Source organism: Scyliorhinus canicula, chromosome 7 (assembly GCF_902713615.1).
Source record: "Scyliorhinus canicula chromosome 7, sScyCan1.1, whole genome shotgun sequence".
In the NCBI taxonomy this organism is placed as follows: Eukaryota; Metazoa; Chordata; class Chondrichthyes; order Carcharhiniformes; family Scyliorhinidae; genus Scyliorhinus; species Scyliorhinus canicula.
Window position 1 is genome coordinate 9,769,841 of NC_052152.1, and position 23,506 is coordinate 9,793,346.

The 23,506-nt window shown below is 45.3% G+C and overlaps 1 protein-coding gene across 5 annotated transcripts in view; it reads left to right on the forward strand.

Annotated features, from left to right (window-relative positions):
• usp25 (ubiquitin specific peptidase 25) overlaps nt 1–23,506 on the forward strand; it is a 192,908-nt gene that overhangs the window by 165,886 nt on the left and 3,516 nt on the right. For all 5 annotated transcript variants that reach the window (XM_038801374.1, XM_038801375.1, XM_038801376.1 and 2 more), the window contains 3 exons: nt 327–406; nt 17,626–17,749; nt 20,988–21,183. In XM_038801374.1, the coding sequence (XP_038657302.1) occupies nt 327–406; nt 17,626–17,749; nt 20,988–21,183 (400 nt within the window). The remainder of the gene's footprint in view (nt 1–326; nt 407–17,625; nt 17,750–20,987; nt 21,184–23,506) is intronic.

A 23,506-nucleotide genomic window follows, 5' to 3' on the forward strand; every position in this document is an offset into this window, starting at 1 on the left:
AGTGAAGGGGTTCAGACAACTGAAGGCACTGCGCCAATGGTGGGACAAAGGAAATGGAGGATTCACAAAAGGATTTCTGCTGGAAAGTGTCAGCATGTAAGTGTTGAATGAGGACACCATCCATCTCATAGCCAGTCACCACTCAGTGCCTGGGCCCCAGACAAATGATCACTTGGAGAAGGCGCCAGATGGCAATACAGTGCTCGATCGCAACTGGGACGTGGTGCTCTGAGGGGGCTGAATATTGGATGGGAGAGGAAGCTATAGAGAAACGTACTTGCACGTTAAGTAACCACTTCCCCTGCTGTGATTTGCATTTGTTACAGAAATGGCACCGTGAATACCGAATATTTCGAGAAATGACCGCTTGTGTTATGATTGGCTTGGAACTGTTCCAAAAGAAAAGGTAAGACAATGATGATGTTGAATGCAGCCAGTGCACTCTTTAATTTTATTGTGAAGCTTTCCTCTTTTTATTCTGTTCTGCATCACTGGCCGGATTAAAAATACAAGCTAACTTTCAATTGATCACTGGGAATTTCTGCCGTCTGTATTTTCAAAAGCACGAAATGGCGTCGTCCGCACTGCTGCGCCTTAAATTCTGCTCATTCCTCAAGGCGGCAGACGTGCCACTGGCTTCTCTTACTCTGCAAGCCTGTTTGAGACAGAGCTCTAGTGATTTCTTCCTTCTACTTGTATCCAGACAAGGGAATTATCCGATCTGCTTCACAGCAGCGGTTGACAGCCGTTGCAAAACTCTACGGCCCAATAGATAGAAAACGTTCCTGCAGGTTCTCCGGTGCCCCAGTTGGCAAAGGGACTGGGTACCTGATTGAAACAGAAAGAAAAGAGGGCTTGCATTTACATCGCTCCTTACAGAGCCTCAGGACATCACAGAGCGATTTGTAACCAGTAACTTGTAGGTTAGTCACTGTTATAATGGAGGAAATGTGGCAACCATTATGAGCTCAGCAAGATCTGACAAATAACAACATGATATTAGCCAGATAATCTACTTTGGTCATGGTTGGTTGAGGGCGAAATATTGACCAGCCCTGCCCTTCCTTAGACGTGGCTCCGTTGGTAGCGCTTTCACCTTTCAGTCAGAAAGGTTGCTGATTAATAATAATAATCTTTATTATTAGTGTCACATTAACACTACAATGAAGTTACTGTGAAAAGCCTCTAGTCGCCACATTCCGGCGCCTGTTCGGGTCCACTGAGGGAAAACTCAAAATGTCCAATTCACCTAACCTGCACGTCTTCCGGGGCTTGTGGAAAGAAACCTGGAGGAAACCCACGGAGAAATGGGAAGAACATTCAGACTCCTCGCAGCCAGTGACCCAAGCCGGGAATCAAACCCGCGTCCCAGGCGCTGTGAAGCACTGTGCTACCATGTCACCCACGTCCCACTTTCGGACTTGAGCACAGAAATCAAGGCTGACACTCCAGTGCAATACTGAGGGATTGCTGCACCGTCAGAGATAATGGGCTGGATTCTTCGCTGTCGGGATTCTCCGTTGCGCCGGCAGCGCACGCATGCCCGGGGAAACCCCATTGGCTGGTTGGCAGGACGTAGAATCCCGCTGCTGGTGGGCGTGCGCGCGGGATAGAGAATCCCGCCCAATATCTTTCGGATGAGTTGTTGATCCAACGTCACATCTACCCTCTCAGGTGAATCCCATGGCATTATTTCAAAGACGAGCAAGGGAGTTATCCACGGTGTCCTGGCCAATAATTATTTCTAATCTGACTGAACAAAAAATGATTATCGGATCAATATGACATCGCTGTTTGTGGGAACTTGCTGTGCACCAATTGGTTGCCTCATTTCCTACATTACAACAGTGACCAAAAGAAAAAAATACTTAATTGGCTGTAAAGAGCTTTGGGAAGTACTGCAGTCGGGAAATGGGTTGTATGAATACAAATCTTTCTGGAGTCATTCCACTAACATGCTGGGAGCTCTCTGAGAGGGGAAGGCCCCAGCATGGGGTTTTGAACCTAAAGCCCCTGATGAAGTGCACCCTTTCCTGGTCTGTGAGAACTGATATCAATCATGGGCAATAGTCTCAGTATCTCTTAGCTAGATAGTGGGGATATATGTTACATAGACTAGCCTTATATTCCCTCAATTATAGATTGGAATGATAAAATTGAGGTAATTAGGTCATAAAAAGATTTATAGCAGTTGATACTGCTTCTTGTCATGACTCCTGCCAGTTAATCTGCTGTCATGGTATGTCGTGCTTTCTGTCTTGTGCCACCTTCACATATTAACGTGGCTCATCTCCAACCGTTCCGTCATCTAACTAGACCATAAGACGTAGGGGCAGATGTAGGCCATTCGGCCCATCGGGACTGCTCCGCCATTCAATAAGATTGTGACTGATCTGAAACGATAATTCTCATCTCCACTTTCCCGTCTCACCCCAGGAATAAAAGCTGTGCCCAGGTCAGCCCCTCCTGCTGCTGCCCTCCTTCTGTTGTCCTCCAGAAGGGGCTGGTTTAGCTCACAAGGCTAAATCGCTGGCTTTTAAAGCAGACCAAGCAGGCCAGCAGCACGGTTCGATTCCCGTACCAGCCTCCCCGGACAGGCGCCGGAATGTGGTGACTAGGGGCTTTTCACAGTAACTTCATTGAAGCCTACTCATGACAATAAGCGATTTTCATTTCATTTCAAGAGATCTGTGTAGTTTTTCAGCTCTGATCAGATGGCCAAAATACTGACATTTTCTTCTGTGGTTGTAACTTTTACAATTTATTTTGCTCCTGCAATTTCAAGCACTTCTTCATTGATCTTATCGTCTGTATGTGGAGTTTTCGGCATATGTCTTTGCAGCCACATTTCAGAATTATCTATTTTCTTCCATTGCACTTTACTTATACAGTGGACATAGACAAGCTATTTCCTCTGATGAGAGGAGTCGAGAACAAAGGGGGAATAACCTCCCAAATTGAAGCCACATCATTCAGGGGTGATAGCGCACAAAGGGTAGCGGAAATCTAGCACATTATCCCCCTCTGTCTGTCTGTCTCGTTCTTTCTGATTCTATCTCTCTCTCTGGGCACGATCTCATCGAAATGCAACAGTCCCATGTCGGGTGTCTTTAGCCGGGTCACACTTAGTCCCATTCCCTGCTCTGAGGAGTTCTGCTCGTCAGAACTCCTCAGTGCAGGAGCAGGAGGAGATCAGGACACAATTTTCAGTGGCGTCCTGCTCTCTTGACCCTCCCCGACGCGACCCCCAAAGCCCCAACTCACCTATAAGGGGGTCCTTGTGGCCTGACCCTCACCCCACCTCAGACGGGCAAGGCACCCCCGGGCCCAATCCCCGGCGCAAGCACATTGCCAGCCTGGGGGTGCCAGGGTGATATTAGCAGTGTCAGGGTGCCACCCTGCCCAGAGGGCGACCCCCCTGGGGACTTCCAATCTCCTGGGAGTCTGCCCCCACCCCCTCCCTAAAGTGTTGTTCTAACTGGTTCCCTTTGGTGGGGACCAGTACTGAACGGCGCTCGCCTAAGGTCTCCGAGCTGAACGGGTTAGATCCCAATGCCTCAGGTAGATCAGGCGAGCTGGATATTAGAGTGAGACTAGCTACTCACTCTAACCAGGGGCTGGTTTAGCACAGTGGGCTAAACAACTGGCTTGTAATGCAGAACAAGGCTAACAGCGTGGGTTCCCGAACCGGCCTCCCCGAACAGGGGCCCGAATGTGGCGACGAGGGGCTTTTCACAGAAGCCTACTTGTGACAATAAGCGATTATTATTATTATATTATTATGTGCAGATTTGAAAAAATGCTGATCCTGCCCACAGTGGGCAGATCCAGATGGCGAAGACCCACCAGATCCAGTTAGATCTCACGAAACGTGGCGAACCGCGTAAACCGCGGGAGAGGCCTCTCCTGGCACCTGCCGGCCACGTCTCTTCCCCCATTCGTGCGGGATGCTGCCGATAGATCTCAGTTCCTAAAGTTCAAAACTGCGACTGAAAATGTTTGTTACACAAAGGGTGTTAAGTGTTTCAGTTGTAATTTAATTGAGTTTAATTGAATGACCAAACAGGCTCGAGGGGCGGGATGGCCTCCTTTTAGGGCAGTACGGTAGCATTGTGGATAGCACAATCGCTTCACAGCTCCAGGGTCCCAGGTTCGATTCCGGCTTGGGTCACTGTCTGTGCGGAGTCTGCACATCCTCCCCGTGTGTGCGTGGGTTTCCTCCGGGTGCTCCGGTTTCCTCCCACAGTCCAAAGATGTGCAGGTTAGGTGGATTGGCCATGATAAATTGCCCTTAGTGTCCAAAATTGCCCTTAGTGTTGTGTGGGGTTACTGGGTTATGGGGATAGGGTGGAGGTGTTAACCTTGGGTAGGGTGCTCTTTCCAGGAGCCGGTGCAGACTCGATGGGCCGAATGGCCTCCTTCTGCACGGTAAATTCTATGTCATCTATGTAAAAAAATTCTATTACTATATTCACTGGTGTTCTTAACACTGATCACCATTTCGTGGCCCACATTGCAACATGATCATTGCACATTGAGTAAGAAATGTCATCGAATTAGCTGTCTGCATTCATTGACTGGGCTCACCAGTGAAGAATGTTACTGTGGGTGAGGAGCCAGAGGACTGCCAGTTCCTCTGGAATCTTCTTCCTAGCGAGGAGTTTAGAAGCTTCAAGAGTCGAAGGGAAAATTTGGGAGAGCAGAAAGGAAGGCCTTAAGTTTAAGAAAGTATAATTGATTATTGTCATAACCCCCACGGGGCAGCCTTCATTGATCTTCCTGTGGGACACATGGCGTTCGAGCTCCCCAGTTAGGGAACAGAGGCCTACCACCTGGGGCTGGCTCTGAGCAAAGGTTAAAATCAGGCCCAGATCAGGGCCTGGTGAGATAGGTTCTCCCAGCTAGGATTGCACTGGGAGTGAAATGCTGCGTTACACAGACCCTTGTAAATAAATCTGTACTACATTTACCGTCAGCCTCCTGTGCGTCATTGTAATTATGATCCTTCATATTCCCATTTTTGAAAGTTCCGAGGCAACCCTTTCCAATTTTTTGGAACCACATTTTAATTCTTGGTGCTTATTTCACATTTTAAGGAAATTGTACAAAGTGGTTGGCAACTAGCTGTCCATACAGTGATCTGATTTTTGTTTGAGTTTTGTGGAGATTTGCTCTGAGCTGGTGATCATGGCCTTTGTACCTTTGGACATGGCCGGTGCATCCCACCCCAGGCAGCAGGGGGCTGCAATCCATCCTGGATCTCCTGGGAGTCAATTGTCGAGTACCTGTTGCAGCTCAACTGGCCGGAAGCTTCATCTGGACAAAAACAACATGCTGGGAACCTGAAATGCAAACAGAAAGTGCTGGAAATACTCAACAGCTCAGGCAACATCGGTGGAGAAAGAAACAGAATTAACATTTCAGATTGATGACCTTTGATCGGAACTGGGAAAAGTTAGAAAAGTAATACATATTTTTTGTTTGTTCATGGGTCGTGAGCATCATTGGCAAGACCAGTATTCTAAGCCCATCCTCAATTGCCCTTGCGAAGGTGATGATGAGCAGCCTTGAATCGCTGTATTCCACGTGCTGTAGTTACACCCGTAGTGCTGTTAGGAAAATAGTTCCAAGATTTTGATCTATTGACAGTGAAGGAATGGTGATATCGTTCCAAGTCAGGATAGTGTGTGACTGGGAAGGGTATTTGCCGGTGGTGTTGTGTCTATCAATCGACTGGAAAGAAGGTCCCAGTCAACAAAAGGGCTAGATTTTAAGGAGAATCTTGAGAAGTCTAAAGGCATCTTTCTCAGTCCCTTCTCAAACTTCATTCCCTAGCTACTGACACCATGGGCGGGATTCTCCCCTACCCGGCGGCGTGGGCTGTACCGGCGCCAAGGACTGGCGTGAACCACTCCGGTGTCGTGTCGCCCGGAAGGTGCGGAATCCTCCAGACCTTCAGGGGCTACCTCATAGTCGCTCCATCACGAAGAATGATATTTCCACCAGAAACATCACCTGACTACACCCCTGTTTCAGCTCATGTACTGTGGAAACCTTTGTTCCTGCCTTTATTACCTCTGGGCTGGAGAAATCCTGGTTGGCTTCTCACATTCTACCTTCTGTGAACCTGAAGTCACCCAAAACTCTGCTTTTAACTCACAATAAATCTCATTCCCCCATAATTTATACGCTTGCTGATCTACACTGGCTCTTGGTAAAGGAATGTATTAATTTTAAAAGTCTCATCCTTGTTTTCAGGTCTCTCCATGGCCTAATGCTTCCATGATTCCAGTCTGCTCCAGCCCCTTCACTTCTCTAACTCTGGTCTCTTCAGCACCTCCAATTTTAATCATTTTACTTCGTCTTACGATACCTTCCGTTGCTTCAGCTCTAAGCTCTGGAATTCTCTCCCTTCATCTCCCCAGCTCTCTTCTCTTTCCTCCTTGAAGACACTCCTTAAAACCTGACTCTTTCAACAAGCTTTCATTCATCTGACCGTGTGTCTCTCTATGTGGCTTGCTGTCAGATTTTCCGAACGTACGAAATAAGAGCAGGAGTAGGCCATTTGCCCCTCGAGCCTGCTCCACCATCAATAGGATCATGGATGATCTGTTTGTGTTGAGTTCCACATTCCCATTTACCGCCCCGATAACCTTTGCCTGACAAGAATCTATCTACCTCCCCCCTTAAATATTCCCATTTACCCGGCCGGCTCCAATGCCTTCTGAGACAGAGTTATAAAACCGCACAACACCCTGAGAGAGAATTCTCCCCACTTCAGTCCAAAAAGAGTGATTCGTAATTTTAAAACAACGCCTCCTGGCTGGTTTAACACAGGGCTAAATCGCTGGTTTTGAAAGCAGACCAAGGCAGGCCAGCAGCACGGTTCAATTCCCATACCAGCCTCCCCGAACAGGCGGCGGAATGTGGCGACTAGGGGGCTTTTCACAGTAACTTCATTTGAAGCCTACTCGTGACAATAAGCGATTTTCATTTCATTTCATTTCATTTCCTACTTCTGAACTCGCGTACAAGAGGGAACATCCTTTCCGCGTCTACCTTATTAATACCATTCAGAGCCTTATATGTTTTAATCAAGTATTCTTCTAAACTCTCGGGAAACAAGCCCAGCCTTTCCAACCTATCCTCGTGGGACAACCCACTCATTCCTGGTATCAATCTAGTAAATTTCCTCTGAATCGCATTGAATTTACACCCTTCCTTAAATATGGAGTCCAAAACTGCACAGTCTTCAAGATACAGCCACACCTATGTCGTCTTTTATAATGTGCCAGTGAGCCACCTTGGGACATTTTATTCTGTTAAAGGGACAAGATAAGTATGCTTTTGTTTTATCTTAAAGGAGGCAAGGCAGGTATAAAGTCGGCGAGGTTTAGGGCAAACATTCTGGACAATGGACCCGTGCAGCAAAAGGCATGGCTGCCGATGGCTGAGCGATGAAAACCCGGGCGTACAAGAGGCAAGAATTGGAGAAGCTTGAAGACCTGGGAGGCCTAAAGGACTGGAGGAGCTAATGGATAGGGAGGGGACAGTACACAGAGGAATTTGAAAACAAGCATGAGAATGTGGGTCAGTAAACACAGTGGTGATAAGTGAACGGATCATGGAGAAGTTAGGATACAGATTAGAGAGATTTTCCAAACAATAGGAATGGTGAATCATGGTCTTAGTGTACAGGAATGTTCTTTCATGCCGCAAACTTACTGCGCCCAAAATCCAGGCAATAGATGCCTTATTCCTCTGTCTGAATGAGTTAATATGATGAGGAGCTGAAATAAATGGATCAAGAGAGTTTTGGCTGATGTAGCTAATTACAGGCGCACAGAGATAGATTGTATTAAAATAATAATCGCTTATTGCCACAAGTAGGCTTCAATGAAGTCACTGTGACCAACCAGATGGTCTTTTATTGACCCCTTCTGCTCTCATTCCTGTGACCTGCCATCCTGGAAAACATGTCCGTCACATGAGAACAGGGTTTGATTTTAATCTTTAATCTTTATTATTGCCACAAGTAGGCTTCCATTAACACCGCAATGAAGTTATTGTCAAAAGACCCTGGTCGCCACACTCTGGCGCCTGTTCGGGTACATTGAGGGAGAATTCAGAATGTCCAATTCACCTAACAAGCACGTCTTTTGGGACTTGTGGGAGAAAACCGGAGCACACGGAGGAACTCCACGCATGCACTGGGAGAACGTGCAGACTCCGCACAGACAGTGACCCAAACCAGGAATCAAACCTGGGACCCTGGAGCTGTGAAGCAACAGTGCTACCCACTGGGCTACCGTGCTGCCCATTTTGGCTGTGAGGAAGTCAGCAGTTATAAAGCCTCCCATTATTCATTGCTTAAGCTCATGCATGGAAATAGGGCCTTGTCAACAGGAGCCCGTACTCTGAGGAGAAGTCTGCCGAAAATTGCCTCAATTGTAGAATTTAAAACATATTTGAAAGGAATAGTCCTCATTTCATGGCGATGATATCACAGCACTAATCACTGAAACTGTTTTTTGTCCTTCCTGAAAAATTAATCTGAAAGAAAGTTGCCAAGTACAACACTCTGAGCTCGTGTCATGCAGGAATAGACCAGATTTGACTGACTCAATCGCCAGCTGTACTGGGACCTAAGCATGAACAAGTGCAATGAACTAAACTCAATTTTTTAAAAATTTAACCCCCTTTACTTAGCTAGTTTTTAAACAAACAAAAGAATGTAACATTTCATAGCACCTCATCCCACCTCATTAAAACCACTATGTGTTTTCTGTAGATTGAATTGTCTATCCTCGATTAGAACAGAGAAATCTGACATTTACCACAATGCTAACTTGCATATGCAGCACCTGTAACATATGAAAATGCCTCAAGGCACTGCAGAGGAGAGTGAACAGGTACAAAACGATAGCGAAACATGAAGGATCGATGTGGGAAAGGATGTCTAAATATCTGGTCAAAAGAGATGGATTTTTAGGATGATGTTCTGAGGAGAAATTGTGGCTGAGCGATTTGGAGAGGAAACTGCAGAGCTGGTTGGCTAAAGGGCTGAATGTACTCAACAATATCATCGGCCATGTGTGCCGAAAGGAAAAGTGATGTGATTAGAATTATCTTGAATTCAGCTGCAGCATTAATTAAGTGTGTTTTGGGGAAAGTATCAGCCTTTTCACCAATAAGGAACCCCTTGTTCATGGTGCTGTGGTGTCATTCTTGATTAACCACATTCATTCTTGACCTCACGCTAAATGCCAAAAAAAATACTATCAGTCGGAGCTGCACAGATCTACCGGATTTGTCTGTGCTTGTTCCTTCGGACTTTGCTGCCCAATTTTCTTCCTTATTCCTGTACTGTGAAGAAACAAAAGCTTTCATTTATATAGTGCCTTTCACAACCTCAGCACAACCCAAAACATTTCACATCCAATCAAGTACACATGCAGTAGCGTGATGGTGATTGAGGGATCACCATTGGCCAGGACACTGGGGAGAACTCCACCGCTATTCTTTGAAATGGTGCCGCGGAATTGTTTATGGCCATTGGAGAGACCAGCTGGCTTAACGTCTCGTCCATGAGGCGGCACCTCTGACAGTGTAGCCTCACAGTATGGCACTGAATTATCTGCCTGGATCGGGCCTCTGGTGTGGAATTTGACAAGGACACATCCTGAGCTGGAGGTGAGAATGTCACCACAGGGACACGACTGACAGATCTGCGCCTGATGGAATGTTCCCGTAACTGGAATAGATCTTCAGATATCTTTCTTCTCCGCACGAATTTGAGGAGTGGAATCAGCTGAGTATAGAACTCTGCATTCCTCTGTTGAGTTGCACTTCATGCATGTGTACTCTGGGTACTTTGTGCTTCCAGGATATTTTGGTGCGTATTTCTTATCTATCACATTTCAAGCTCCCTTTTCCATCATTTTGTTTACTGCCATGCTATACGCAAGTACTCGCCACAGAAATCGATTCATTAGCTGACTTGCTCCCACTCCAACTCAGCACCAAACTTAATGCCAAACTTCTTATCTCCTGTCACTCACTCGACTTCCCACTCAGATTCTCTCAGCTCAAGTCCTCTATGTTTTTCCCCATGGTGCTTCCACTCGACTGCATATACACCCCCTTTTTCTATCTTTCACCATAACCCTCAGCTCAGCTTTAGCTGCCTACTGCAAACCAATCTCACTGATTTCTTTGGCTTCCGGCTTAGTATTCATTATCAAGCCTGCTAAGACATTGCTGTACCAATGCTATATAAGTGGAATTCATGATTTATTTCCCTGGGTTGAGTTCTTGATGTAGTTTAGGTTGCTGGGAGAAAACCTCTTCTCTGTGCTGGCTGTTAGGGCCCTATGTTAAACAGGTTTGGGAAGCTCAGTCTAGTTCCTAATGAATGCAAACTCTCAGTACCAGATTACCATTAATTTGCAAGAGTTGGTTAAAGAACTGGCAATCTGAATCACCGACACCACAGGTTTGAAAAGACGGAGAAATGTTGCACTGTTTTTGCAGCAGTCACTAATAAAGGTTGGGGCTAAGACCCACTGTTAGGGTGCAGTAATAGGAACTTCATTTTGCAAAGTGTCAGTTGTGGCTGAGTGGGTAGTTCTCTTGCCTCCGAGTCACAAAGTTCTGAGTTCAAGTCCACTCCAGAGCTTGAGCACAAAAATCTACACTGATGCTCCAGTCCAGTACTGAGGCAATGCTGTCCTTTTGGAGATGCAAGTCAAGGCCTCATCTGCTTGGGTGGACCCACGAGACCCCACGGAGCTGTTTCGGGTTTTTGCAAGTGTTGAACTTGCAGGGAAGAGGATGAGAGAAGGATGGTGGAAGATGCTCAATCAGTTGGATGGACAGAATGACAAATGAGTGGGCTAGATCAAGCGTAGGACTTCAGGAATTGCTAAGGACAAAGAGAGAGAGAGAGAAAGATAGCCAAGGACGGACTTGAGAAACAAAGACCCAATGGCCTTGACCTTACAGCAATTGAAGGAACCACTGAGGGTAAATCGACCTCGCAAAGGCTAAGGTGACAACAGCCAAGGTGGGGAGAGTATTCTCCGGAGTCCTGGCAAATATTTATCCCTCAATCAACATCACAAAAAACAGATTCACTAGTCATTATCATATTGGTGTTTATGGGATTTGTGTGCAAATTAGCTTCTCTGTTTCCTACATTACAATAGTGATTACACTTCAAAAGTACTTTGTTGGCTTTGAGACACCTGGTGGTTGTGAAAGACATGATATAAATTGAAGTTTTGTTAACATCTAAACAGGATTATAACTGACCTGGGAATACTTGGGTGCCTGAAATAGAAAGTAATCCATTTCTGTTAGAACCAAAAATGTTTACCCCTACTATACATAACTTTGTACTTTGAAATATGTTGGAAGGTTCATGATTTCTGACATTTGGCTATTTCAGGGTCATTGAAATATGTTTTTTATTGGCTTATGAATATTGTTAACAAGTCCAGCTTTTATGGTTCATTGTTAGTTGCCCTTGAGAAGGTTATTTTCTAGACAACTTTTTAAAAGGCATTCTAAACTTGTTTCTAACCTTATTTTTTATCTTAATTTGTGCTCAAGACCAACTTGTGATTAGAGCAATATTTCACAGGCTCTCTTTCCCTAGATACCAGTTAGCCTGAAGTCATAACTTCCACTCCCAGTGCATATTATTCATGTTGACTGTACCACACCCCATTCATCGCTATTCGCACTCCAGCAGTATGTAAAATTCCCAGATTAAAGGACAGTCTGTTACTCACTTTGAATGTAAACCAGTTTAGTGCCTGAATGCTAGTCGGTAACTCTCTTGCCCTTTCCATCTCTTCACCCTCGTCTCTTTCTGCTGCTCTCCTTCTGCTTGTTCCCCATCCCCTCCATCACCCCCTCTCGCCTTCTTCACGTTCCCCCTCTCTTCCTCCTCTGCCTCTCTACCTCTCTACGTTCGCCGTCTGGGTATTTGTTACTTTTAGTGTAAGCCATCTAAATCCACCGGTTTGATTCCAGCATCTGGCTCCATCCCAATATCTGGTAGGCGTGCACACACCTTTCAAAACTCAGTGTAACCCACTGACCCGTGGTGTGCCAGCTTGAGCTCAATGGGTCAGAAGGGCTGATATTCCAGTGCAGAACAGATAGAGAACTGTGCTATCAGAAATGGTGTCCTGCAGATTGAATGTTAAACTGAGCCAACATCTGCCCGCTCAGGTGGGCTATTTTGAAGAAGGCCATTGGAGTTATCATCATCGCCATGCTACTTGTGGGAATTTGCAACACAAATTGGCTCCTGCATTTTCTGCGACCCTTCAAAAGTGCTGACTTGGCTGTGAAACAGCTTGGGGGGTATCCTAATGGATCGGATAGGATCACTGGGCTGACACAGGGGAGTAGGAGCCTGAGCTGATGTCTTTCCCATTCCTCCTTCAGAGAAAGTCTCTGACAGAGTGGAAGGTATAAGCGTTGTCACACATTGAAGGCTATTTGATGCTCAACCTGCTACAGTGTTAACGTCTGATTCCAGTGTACGTAACACTGGATATTTCAGGTCTTTGTTATCCTTAATGTTCTTTGGCAATGTTTCTTAGTCCAGCCCTCCAAGAAACAAATCAAATAAGTGGGTGAGTGGCCAAGTTAGTCTGGCTAGCAACCAGTAAGAGCACTGGATAGTCCTGCTTCTCATCTGTCAATGTTCTGTTTCGTGCTCTCAGCAATACAGTTTAATCTGCCCAGCGACTAGTCAGAATCAGGCCTTTTGTGAGTGTGTGCGTGCGCGCGCACCCGCGTGTCCACTGTTTGTGGCTGTGTTTTCAGCTGAAGCTGCAAGGATCCAAATGTGCTGTCTTAACCACCAAAGATCACTCGGGGAAGGAATTTAAGCTTCTTGCCTCCCTGGCTGCGGGCCCACAGTTCCAGTTCTGAGAAGACTCCCAGGTCATTTCGACAGCTGCCGAACATGGTGAATGAGTAACCGGGGCCACACAGTGAGGCAAACCGCCCAGGGTGAGGCACTTAAAGTGGACGCACTGTCACCTTCCACCAAAACTTTGGAATAAAACCAAACTCCGAGATTGCCCTGTACAGTGTACACTGTTTGGTTGTGTGGGATGGCAGGAGGGAAGCACGTTCGGTCGTGAAATCTTCTTGTTAAACTGCTGAAGTTATTTTCCTGACGCCTGCACTTTTGAAATGGTTTCAAAGAGGCGTTCTAGATTGCATCTTTGAAACTGTTCCCAGAACCAGCCCTGTGTATTCACAGCTGTCAAGTTTGTCCACCAAGATTTTTCATAGATGATGACTTGGCCCATTTAAAGGAAGAAAGAATCTCGCTGTCAATAGAATCCCTTGTTCAGCTTTCCCCTCACAACATGCTAATTTATCGGCGGTTACAGGAATCTGGTCCGTGTACCCATTAATCAGTTGCGATTGCTGATGGTCTGGGGGAAGCAGGCCCAGCTTGATCCTCTTGCCACCCACACCTTTTTGCAGCCGGCATTGCGGGGAGGGTCACTGGGCAACGCAGAGGAACAAAAGTCCAAGCTGATCTCTCCCAGTCCTCCCCTCTTCCCTAATCCAGTGGCATTGAAAGTAATTGTGGTATTCCTATCATTTCCGTTCTCCATTTAAAAAGCAGTATAAAAGTGCTGTAGGGTTTATTATTTATAATAGAGGGAAAGACGAGAACAAATCACTCCTTAATCTTCCAAACGTAGATACAACCTTCATTAGACTACCCTTGCAGTACTGTGAACAGTTCTGATGTCCTTGTCATAAAAAGGATTTACAGGCACTGGAGGAGGCGCAGAAAGGATTACAAGGATGTTACCAGAACTGAGGTTACAACTGTTAGGAAAGACTGAATGAGCTGATGATCTTTTCTCTGGAAGAGAGAAGACTGAGAGGTAACCTGAGAGAGGATTTTTAAATTATGAAGGGGTTTGATAGAGTAGACGTGAAGAAGTTGCTTCCTCTTGTGTGGTGGGGGGGGGGGGGGGGGGGGATGGGGTAGCAGAACTGGGGCCCATAAATATTAGATACTAATAAATCGAATTAGGAATTCAAAAGAAACTTCTCCCTAAAAAGTGGTGAGAATGTGCAACATGCGACGATGGTGAGTGGCTGAGGTAAATGGTAAATGTGCATTTAAGGTGAAGCTAGATAGGCACATGAGCAAAATAGGAATAGGAGGGTATGCTAATAGGGTTAGATCACACAAGACGTGAGGAGGCACGAGTGGAGCATAAATGACGACCTAGTCTGGTGTGACCGAATGGCCTGTTTGTGGACTGTAAAATTCTGCGTAGTTTTATGTGATCAGCTCATTTGAGGTAAACTGGGACTAGCACCTGGCATCTTGTGTTCTGAATGACACCCTGCTGTCTACCAACTGATTAACCTGAGGAGCCTTTGAACCTCTGGGTTGACATTTTGATATTCGGCTTCATAACTGATGCTGAACAATGGAAGCCATTTGGAAATAACTTTGTCAGTTTTGGGTGCTTTATTTTAGGAAGGATATCTAACCAAAGACAATTCTCCAGGATGATACGTAAATGAAGAGATTTAGCTGTGGGGAGAGACTGGGTAAGAAGGTTATATTCATAGGAAGAGGAGGAGACCATATAGTTCCTTCAAGATTGTCCTGCCATTCAGTGGGGTCACGGCGGATCTGTAATCTAAGTCTATAATCCCGCTTTCGTCTAACGTATCTTAGTATCTCTGGTTAACGAAACATCTATCAATCTCAGAATTAAATTAACAATTGCTCCAATCACCATTTACAGAAGAGAGTTCTGAACTTCTTTCATCCTTTGAGTATACAAGTGTTTGCATATTTCACCCCTGAAAGCTCTGGCTCTATTGTTTAGACTCTGTCCCCTAGTCCTGAACTCCACAACCAGTGGAAATGGGTCTCCTCTATCAACCCTATTTGCTCCCTGTAATGTTTTTGAAAACTTTGATCAGATCACCACTTAACAATCTAAACTCCAGGGAGTACATGCCTAGTTTGTGCCATCTCGCTTTGTAATCCTTGGAGGCAGTGGCATGGTGGTATTATCGCTGGACTAGTATCCAGAGACTCGGAGTCATGCTCGAATCCCACCACTACAGGTGGTGAAATTTGAATTCAGTAAAAATCTAGAATTATAAGTGACCATGAAACCATTGTTGATTGTTGCAGAAACCCATCTGGTTCACTGATGTCCTTTCGGGAAGGAAATCTGTCGTCATCACCGGTCTGGCCTACATGTGACTACAGACCCACAGCAATGTGGTTGATTCTTACATGCTCTCAGGGATGGGCAATAAATGCTGGTCCAACCAGTGATGCCCACATCCCACGAACGAGTAAATAGAAAGTCCAGGTATCATGCTGATAAATCTATACTACACTCCCTCCAAAGTCAGCACATCCTTCCAGAGCTGTGATGCCCAGAACTGTTCACCAGGTGTGGTCTAACCAAGGCTTTGTGTAACTGTAACTATACTTCCTTGCATATTCCTATCGATATAAAAGCTGCCATTCCATTAGCCTTTTTGAATATGTTCTGTTCCTGTTAATGGCATTCTAATGACCTCTTTTGGACCTCCAACCTTTCAAGCTGTTTATCATCCAGAATGTCCCCTGTTCTATACTTTAGAGGTTCAAAATGAATGATCTCACATTTGCCTACATTGAACTCCACTTGCCAAAGTTTTGCCCATTCACTCAATCATTTTCTGCTTCCACCTCAACGGCGCACAACACTAACATTCTGCCTCATCGGTAAAGTAAGATACGTGGCTTTCAATCCAGTCATTTAAGTTGTTATTAAATACATAGTGAGGCACAAGCACCTTGTAGGACATTACTTATCACATGCTGCGAATTACAATATTTGTCCATCATTCTCTGTGTCCTGTCACTTAGCAAATTTCCGAACTAGATCACATGCCTTCGGAACAGCCACATAAATAAGATCCAGAGACATTTCTCTGTTTAATCACCGCTTCAAAAACAGTCAGGTTTGTCAGGCATCCAGCAGGCTCTCTCAGATCAGTCAAAGTGTTTCAGTATGTTTCATCACCCCATCCTTAATTATAGACTCTGGAATTTTCCCGACAACAGATTTTAGTCTGGTCTATAATTTCGTGGTTTTCCTCTTTTAATTATATACCTTGATGCCTTTACAAAAGAAAAATCTGTCAATTTCACTCGAGAAATCACAGAAAAGTTACAGCCCAGAAGGAGGCCATTCGGCCCATCTTTCCATGCCAGCTCAAGAGCACCCAGGTGTCCTTTCTAATCCCACCTTCCTGCACCCGGTCCATAGCCCCGTAGCTTACAGCACTTAAGGTGCAGATCCAGGTACTTTTTAAAAGAGTTTAAGGTCTCTGCCTCCACCACCAACTCACTCAGCGAATTCCAGACTCCCACTACCTCTGCGTAAAAAAAGTTCTTCCTCATGTCTGCTCTACTCCTTCTCCATCAATTCTTAAATCTATGTCCCCTGGTTCTAGAATTCTCCACCAAGGGAAACAATTTTATCCTGTCCACTCTATCTCTTCCCCTCATAATTTTGCACACATCACTTAACTCACCCCTCAGCCTTCTTTGTTCCAATCTCTCCTCGTAGCTACAAAAAAGTTGCCATAGTCCCAAATGACCGTAAGCTGCTTTCTCCTTTGAGGGTGAGTGGAGAACTGACGGGTGGTGATTTAAACTGAGGGTCATCACACTTCAGACGAGGAGCACGATTGAGAAGGCGGGGCCTTTGTGAATAACCTCAGCCAGTCCGGGAATTGGGAATTGAACCCGTGCTGCTTGCTTCGCTCTGCATCACAAACTGTCCAGCTAACTGAGCTAAACCAGCCCACCCAAAAAGTTTTAATTACCCCCAAGCACCTACAGCTCTCTGTGGAGAGAGCTTACATGAGAAAACATTTTCCTTCCAAATGGTCCGATTCTAACTTTAAGATTGAGTCCTCGATTCTTGAACAGCCCACCAGGAAAAACCAAGTTTTTCAACCTGGCCTCACAATTTAAACCCTTCAGTCCCTGTATCGCTCTGGTCTTTGCCAAGAATCGTGAAAGGGGGTTTCTAATGAAGGTAAGTGGGGCTCAGCTACAGTGACATCCATGGTCAAATTGTCTGCTCATTGCCCAGAGAACCTAGGATCTGTATCTAGAGACACCGTTAGACTGGCAGCACTTGTGAAACCAAACCCCAGGATCAGTCTAAGCATGATGAATGGGTGGCAGAGGAGGAGGGGTCCATTTCCCGTTAGAGCAGCCTGCTTGAATACGTCCTTTTAGCTCATTCGTGGAATATGGGCATCGCTGGCATGATGCATATGCCCTTGAGAAGTTGGTGGTGGTGAGCTGCCTTCTTACCTCTGCAGTCCATGTGGTGTAAGCGCACCTGCAGTGCTGTTAGGAAGGGGGATTCAGGATATTAACCGAGCGACAGTGAAACAACTTCCATTTAGTTCCAAGTCAGGATGGTGGAGGTGACTTGGAGGTCATGGAATTTCCATGGGCCTGGTGCCTTGTTCTTCTTCAGGTTGCGGCACATATTACCTGACGTGATGAGTAACCTGTGGACCTTTTTTCAGCTACAATGAAGCTTTGATGTACCTTATCCATGCTTACCAATACAACAAAGAGCTGCTGTCAAAAGGGATATACAGAGGGCATGATGAAGAGCTGATGTCACATTATAGGCGAGAATGTTTGCTCGTAAGTACAGTTGACGACACAAACGGTGCATAATTAATATATTCCTACAGGCGGCCTCGATCAATGACTCACTTGAGTCAAAACGTAACATTTGCCGTTTTGCTAATACAGCCTGCTCCATGTAAATTTGTGATGGTTATAAATTCCCCTTTATTCACTGGCCATAATAACATATATGAAAGCTGTGACTTGTACATCAGGCATATCCTGGTGGTGTTAATGGTGTTTGAAATATTGATTAAGGCACTGCCCTCTTAATATCTGATGGACATTGGTTCAACTCTCACCATGACTCCTGGGGTGAAACTTCCCTTCTGTTGGCTGGAATGGTTCGGACTCTGTTGAGTTTTGGAAATCTCAACCTAGCTTCTACTGAGGGAGCACCTTGCAGTCTCCCTCTCTTTAATTAAAACTAAGTTAACACTCAAACCCGAGGTGGGGGGTAGGGGACACAGAAAAACATCTCACCAGTACAGAAAAGTGACGTCTGAGGCATATGGGCAGAAGAGTGGGAGTTTTACTGTGCATCTCGTCTTTTTATTAAGTTAATAATTACATAATGAAAGATGTAGCTCATCTGTGAGCATGACTAATTTGGAAAATAATGCGTTTTACATATAATTCGTAACATAGAATTTAAAGCACAGAAACAGACTAGTTGGCCCAACTAAACTATCGTGATCCTTATGCTTCACACATGTCTCCTCCCACAATTTTCCATTTCACCTCATCAATGTATCCTATTCCTTTACCCGTCATGTATTTATCTCACTTCCTCTTGAATGTGTTATGGGCCAGGGTTTAGAAAACTCCAAAGTATATCATGGAGTTCACCTGACTTACAACTGATTTTGGTTATGAAGAGCACAGAGCTTGCCTTTCAGGTGTTATTCAGTAGAGGTCTTAGGCGCTTTTTAAAAAAAAAACTTTACTTTACGACTTTAGTTAACAGTTTTATAAACACACACAGTAAGCATTTTTATCAACTACAAACATAAATACCCCACACAGCTACAGCACTCTATGTATAACCCTTAATGAATTCCCCCTTTAACTGTTCCAATTCAATAACAAGATCCCATAAACCAGAAACCCCTTTTCAAATGTGTGGCCCAGCACACTACCCTCTTACTGTCTTTAAGACTTGGTATGGATGCTCTTGTTTCCTTCCCAAAACAGCAGGTTTGAATTCCTTCCAGAAAACAATTATTTATTTTACGTTATCAAGCAGTCTGGAAACAGCTTTTAAAATAAAGATAGAGAAACCCTTCTTTCAACCTGTGCAGTACAAAGCCAGTCCAAACTCAAAGCGAAAATAAAACTCAGAGCCACAGCCAGCTCCCAACCCAAAACTAAAGTAAAAACTCTCAGAACACAGCCAAGCTGCACCCACATAATGACATCACTAAAGCCATGTGATAAGACAAAAACATTTATTAAAGGGACACTCACATGACAAATGCAGCTGCTATTCACCTCCACTATTCCCTGTGCTAGTGCACAGTCAATTTCAGCCCCCCCTTAACCTGGAGTCGCAACATAATTGAAATTAACTATTCATTCTTAGACAACACCCAAAGTCTTTGGTCTATGACTGCCCAATAACTACAGTCACCAGGTTTGTAAATTTAAACACAATTTTTATGAATAAGTAACTGTAATTTAATAGGCAACAAGTACAACTGGTTCACTATTATCTACTTCCTAACCCTCTTTAACTCGCCCCATCCTCAACACACACAAGACAGACAAACACAGAGTGGAAAGGAGAATAATACAAAAAGTGAAAAGGATAAATGTCTGTTTCAGATGCACGTCTTCCAGTACACCCTTAAGTGTAGGCCTTCACTTGGGGGTTCTTGCTTTCCGTCTGTAATGGTTTTTTACTGTAGATTCATCAGGATCTCTGCAGATTCAGAAACCAGGAAGCAGAGAAGCTTTTTGAGAAAGAGAGCAACTCATAGCTTCTACTCTCGGTGTCCTGCAGTGTTTTAGTTCCTTCCTGGGTCCTCAGAAAACCTCCCACCTGACTGAAGACAACCATGGTCCATTGCCGGGCAGAATACAGGGCAGGATTCTCCGACCCCCTGCCGGGTTTGAGAATCCCTGGGGGGCGGCGTGAATCCCGCCTCGCCACTCCGATGCCGGCTGCCGTATTCTCCGGCACCGGTTTTCAGGCGCGGGAGGGGTGGGGGGGGGGGGCCCATGGTGGCCTGGTCCGTGATCGGGGCCCACCGATCTGCGGGCGGGCCTGTGCCGTGGGGGCACTCCTTCCTTCCGCGCCAGCCATTGTGGAGCCCTACAGAAGACACCCCCTGCGCAAGCGCAAGAATACGCCAGCTTGGTCTGCGCATGCACTGAACCATGCCGGCAGTTCTGCGCATGCGCTAACTCGCAGCGGCCCTTCGGTGCCGTTTGGCGTGGTGCAAACCCCTCCGCCGCCGGCTTAGCCCCCGGAAGTGCAGAGGATTCCGCAACTTCTGGTTGGCCCGACGCCGGAGTGGTTCGAGCCATTTCTTTACGCCGGCGTCAGGCCATTGGGGGATTTGGGAGAATCCCACCCATGGTGTTTGGCCAATTCATTGACCATCGGCCAACCAATTGAACCAAATCCCTCCCAATCTTTCAGGTGCCAGAAAGTCTGAGTTTCTCTAGTTAAAAATCTAAATCTTCACAGCCCAGTTTATTATTTCGCAACTTTTGAGTTCCTCACTTCCCCCGCTCGACTTAAAGGTATATGTCCATTAAATATCCATGGGTCAAAAACTGCGAACAACAGAGTAAAAGAAATGGGAAATAAGTGAATCAACAGGAAGAGTTTTTACACTTGTGATAGCGAGTAAAATATAAAAATAAAAGGCATAGTGTTGAAGGAGTTGCAGGAACAGAGAGATCGGGGGGTGTATGTACACAAATCATTGAAGGGGCAGGGCAGGTTGAGAAAGCAGTTTTTACAAAAGGCTTATGGATCCTGGGCTTTATAAATAGAGGCATAGAATATTGCATTTCATTGCTCTGCCTGAAACCTTAACGATTTCAAAAGCGTCTGATCAGATCTCCTCTTAGCCTTCTTTAGATTAAGCTGAACAACTCCAACTTATCTAGTCTGTCTACATAACGATAATCCTTTATCTCTGGGACCATTCCGGAAAATATCTTCAGTAACCCCTCGAATGCATTATGTTTCATCCCGAGATTGAAGGCGGTTTGACACGTTGCTTTGCTGTGCTTTTGGTAGAAGCTGAATGAGCGTGCTGCAGCTCTCTTCGAGTCTGGAGACGACCAAGAAGTTGAGGAAGGTCTCACTACCATGAATGAGTTGGTCGTACCCTGTCTGCCCTTGCTGTTGGTGGATGAAATGGAGGAGAAAGATATTGTGGCTGTAGAGGACATGAGAAACCGATGGTGCTCTTATCTGGGGCAAGAAATGAAAAGTAAGTATTGTTGGGTGACTTTTGAGCTATCCAGATTTAGAGACCTGACATGAAAGAGATGTTCAGGAGGTTCCGAGATAAAGTATATTGAACTAGATTTTAAACAATCAAGTTGAAAGAAAGCAAAGAGTCCTAAACATCTAATTATCACCAGAAATGGGCTATACTGGTGTTAGAACAAGTTTTCGAATGATTTATTTTGAAGGGATTGGGTAGACTGAAACAGTCTATTTCCAATGCTTGACAAGATCTAGAACAAAGGGATGCAAATCTGGGGCAGCAGGGTAGCATGGTGGTTAGCATAAATGCTTCACAGCTCCAGGGTCCCAGGTTCGATTCCCGGCTGGGTCACTGTCTGTGTGGAGTCTGCACGTCCTCCCCCTGTGTGCGTGGGTTTCCTCCGGGTGCTCCGGTTTCCTCCCACAGTCCAAAGATGTGCGGGTTAGGTGGATTGGCCATGCTAAATTGCCCGTAGTGTCCTAATGAAAGTAAGGTTAAGGGGGATGTTGTTGTGTTACGGGTATAGGGTGGATACGTGGGTTTGAGTAGGGTGATCATGGCTCGGCACAACATTGAGGGCCGAAGGGCCTGTTCTGTGCTGTACTGTTCTATGTTCTAAATATTTTATATAAAGGGACAAAGAACAAAGGGACACAATTATATCCGAAGAAAGAACAGCTTACAATTATCCTTTAACACCGTCTACTAAATTTCCAATTAAACAGTGCAGAAGGAGAATGTGCAAACTCCACACAGACAGTCACCCAAGGCCCGAATTGAACCCAGGTCCCTGGTGCTCTGAGGCATCAATGCTAACCACTGTGCCACCGTACCGCCCCTGTCTCTCTAATTCTTTCAAAATGTCTCGCTGCCTCCCCTGACTCCACCCAGCAATTATCTCATCTCCCCAAGCTGAAAAACAAATTAACTTTCCAGGGACTGAAAGCACATTAACACCCAGGGACTTCCCCAGGTAAACCACTATGCAATAGCTCAGACTGAAAAATACATTCCTTTGTCAATTTCACCTGCTGGTTGCTAAACCACGCAGGCCCTGCTCGTGTGTAGGATGAACACCATCATGGATTGGTTGGGCCGAAACCCTCGGGTGGAAGACAGTGACGTAGTGGCATTGAGACTGACTAATAATTCAGAAGCCCAGGCTAATGCTGTGATAACATGGGTTCAAATCCCACCACTGGAAATTCAATTCAATTAATAAAAACCTGGAATTGAAAGCTGGCCTCAGACGATGAAACTATCATCGATTGGGGTAAAACTCCATCCGGTTCACTCAATGTCGTTTGGGGAAGGAAATCTGCCTGGTCTCGCCTACTCCAGACCCACAAGTGTGGTTGACTCTGAAACGGCCTAGCGAGCCACTCTGTTCAAGGGCAATTCAGAATAGTCAACAAATGCTGGCCTGGCCAGCGACATCTACATCCCACAAAAGAATTACCTTTTTAAAGTTCTTATGTCATAGTTTATGAATGGTGTGAGAGAAGTATTTTTCTGAATTATTTAAAATCTGAAGACAATAGCAAAGTGTCCAGATTTACAGACCAGTGAGATGAAAATTGGCTTCAGAGGCCTTTGGAGATGTGGGTAGAAAGTCCGGCAGGTTACTTTGTCAGAAGCAGTAGGGGGAGGGAGTGCTGATTAAGTGGTAGGGTTTTTTTTAGTTAAGCTGCGGTTGGGGGTATTGTATGCAGTTATTATGCCTTTATGAGGATATAAAAACCAAAAAGAACCAACATGACTTTGCATTGTGCAAAATGTGGAACAAACATTCTGGTTCCAGTGTCATTTAAGGTTGTTCTTTGAAACATACAAAAAAAAACACACTTACTAATCGACCAGAGTTGGAAGTATTGCAGGCATTCCATAGAAGACTTGGTGTGAAGAATAAGGAGGTCACTTATTATTTGGAAGGTGTGAACCCAGGTGGGGTAGAGGAACAAAGAGATCTCTGAGTACAAATGCATCAGTCACTAAAGGTTACGCCACAGGTTAATGAGGCCATTTTTTAAAAAGCAAGCCAAACATGATGTATTTCTATGGGGACAGAATTGAAAAGTAGGGGAGTTGTGCTAAACCTGTATTGAACCTTGGTTAAACCACACTTGGAATATGTCGTGCATTTTGGATCGCTGTAATATGAAAAGGATATGGAGGCACTGGAGGGGGTGCAGAGGTCTTGGAAAAATAAGGCTGAGGAATGACCTAATAGGGGTGGTTAAAATGATGAACGGTTTTGCTAGAGTGGATCTAGAGAGACTGCTTCTTCTTGGGTGGGGTGGGGGGGAGAGCAAAACTAAAGACC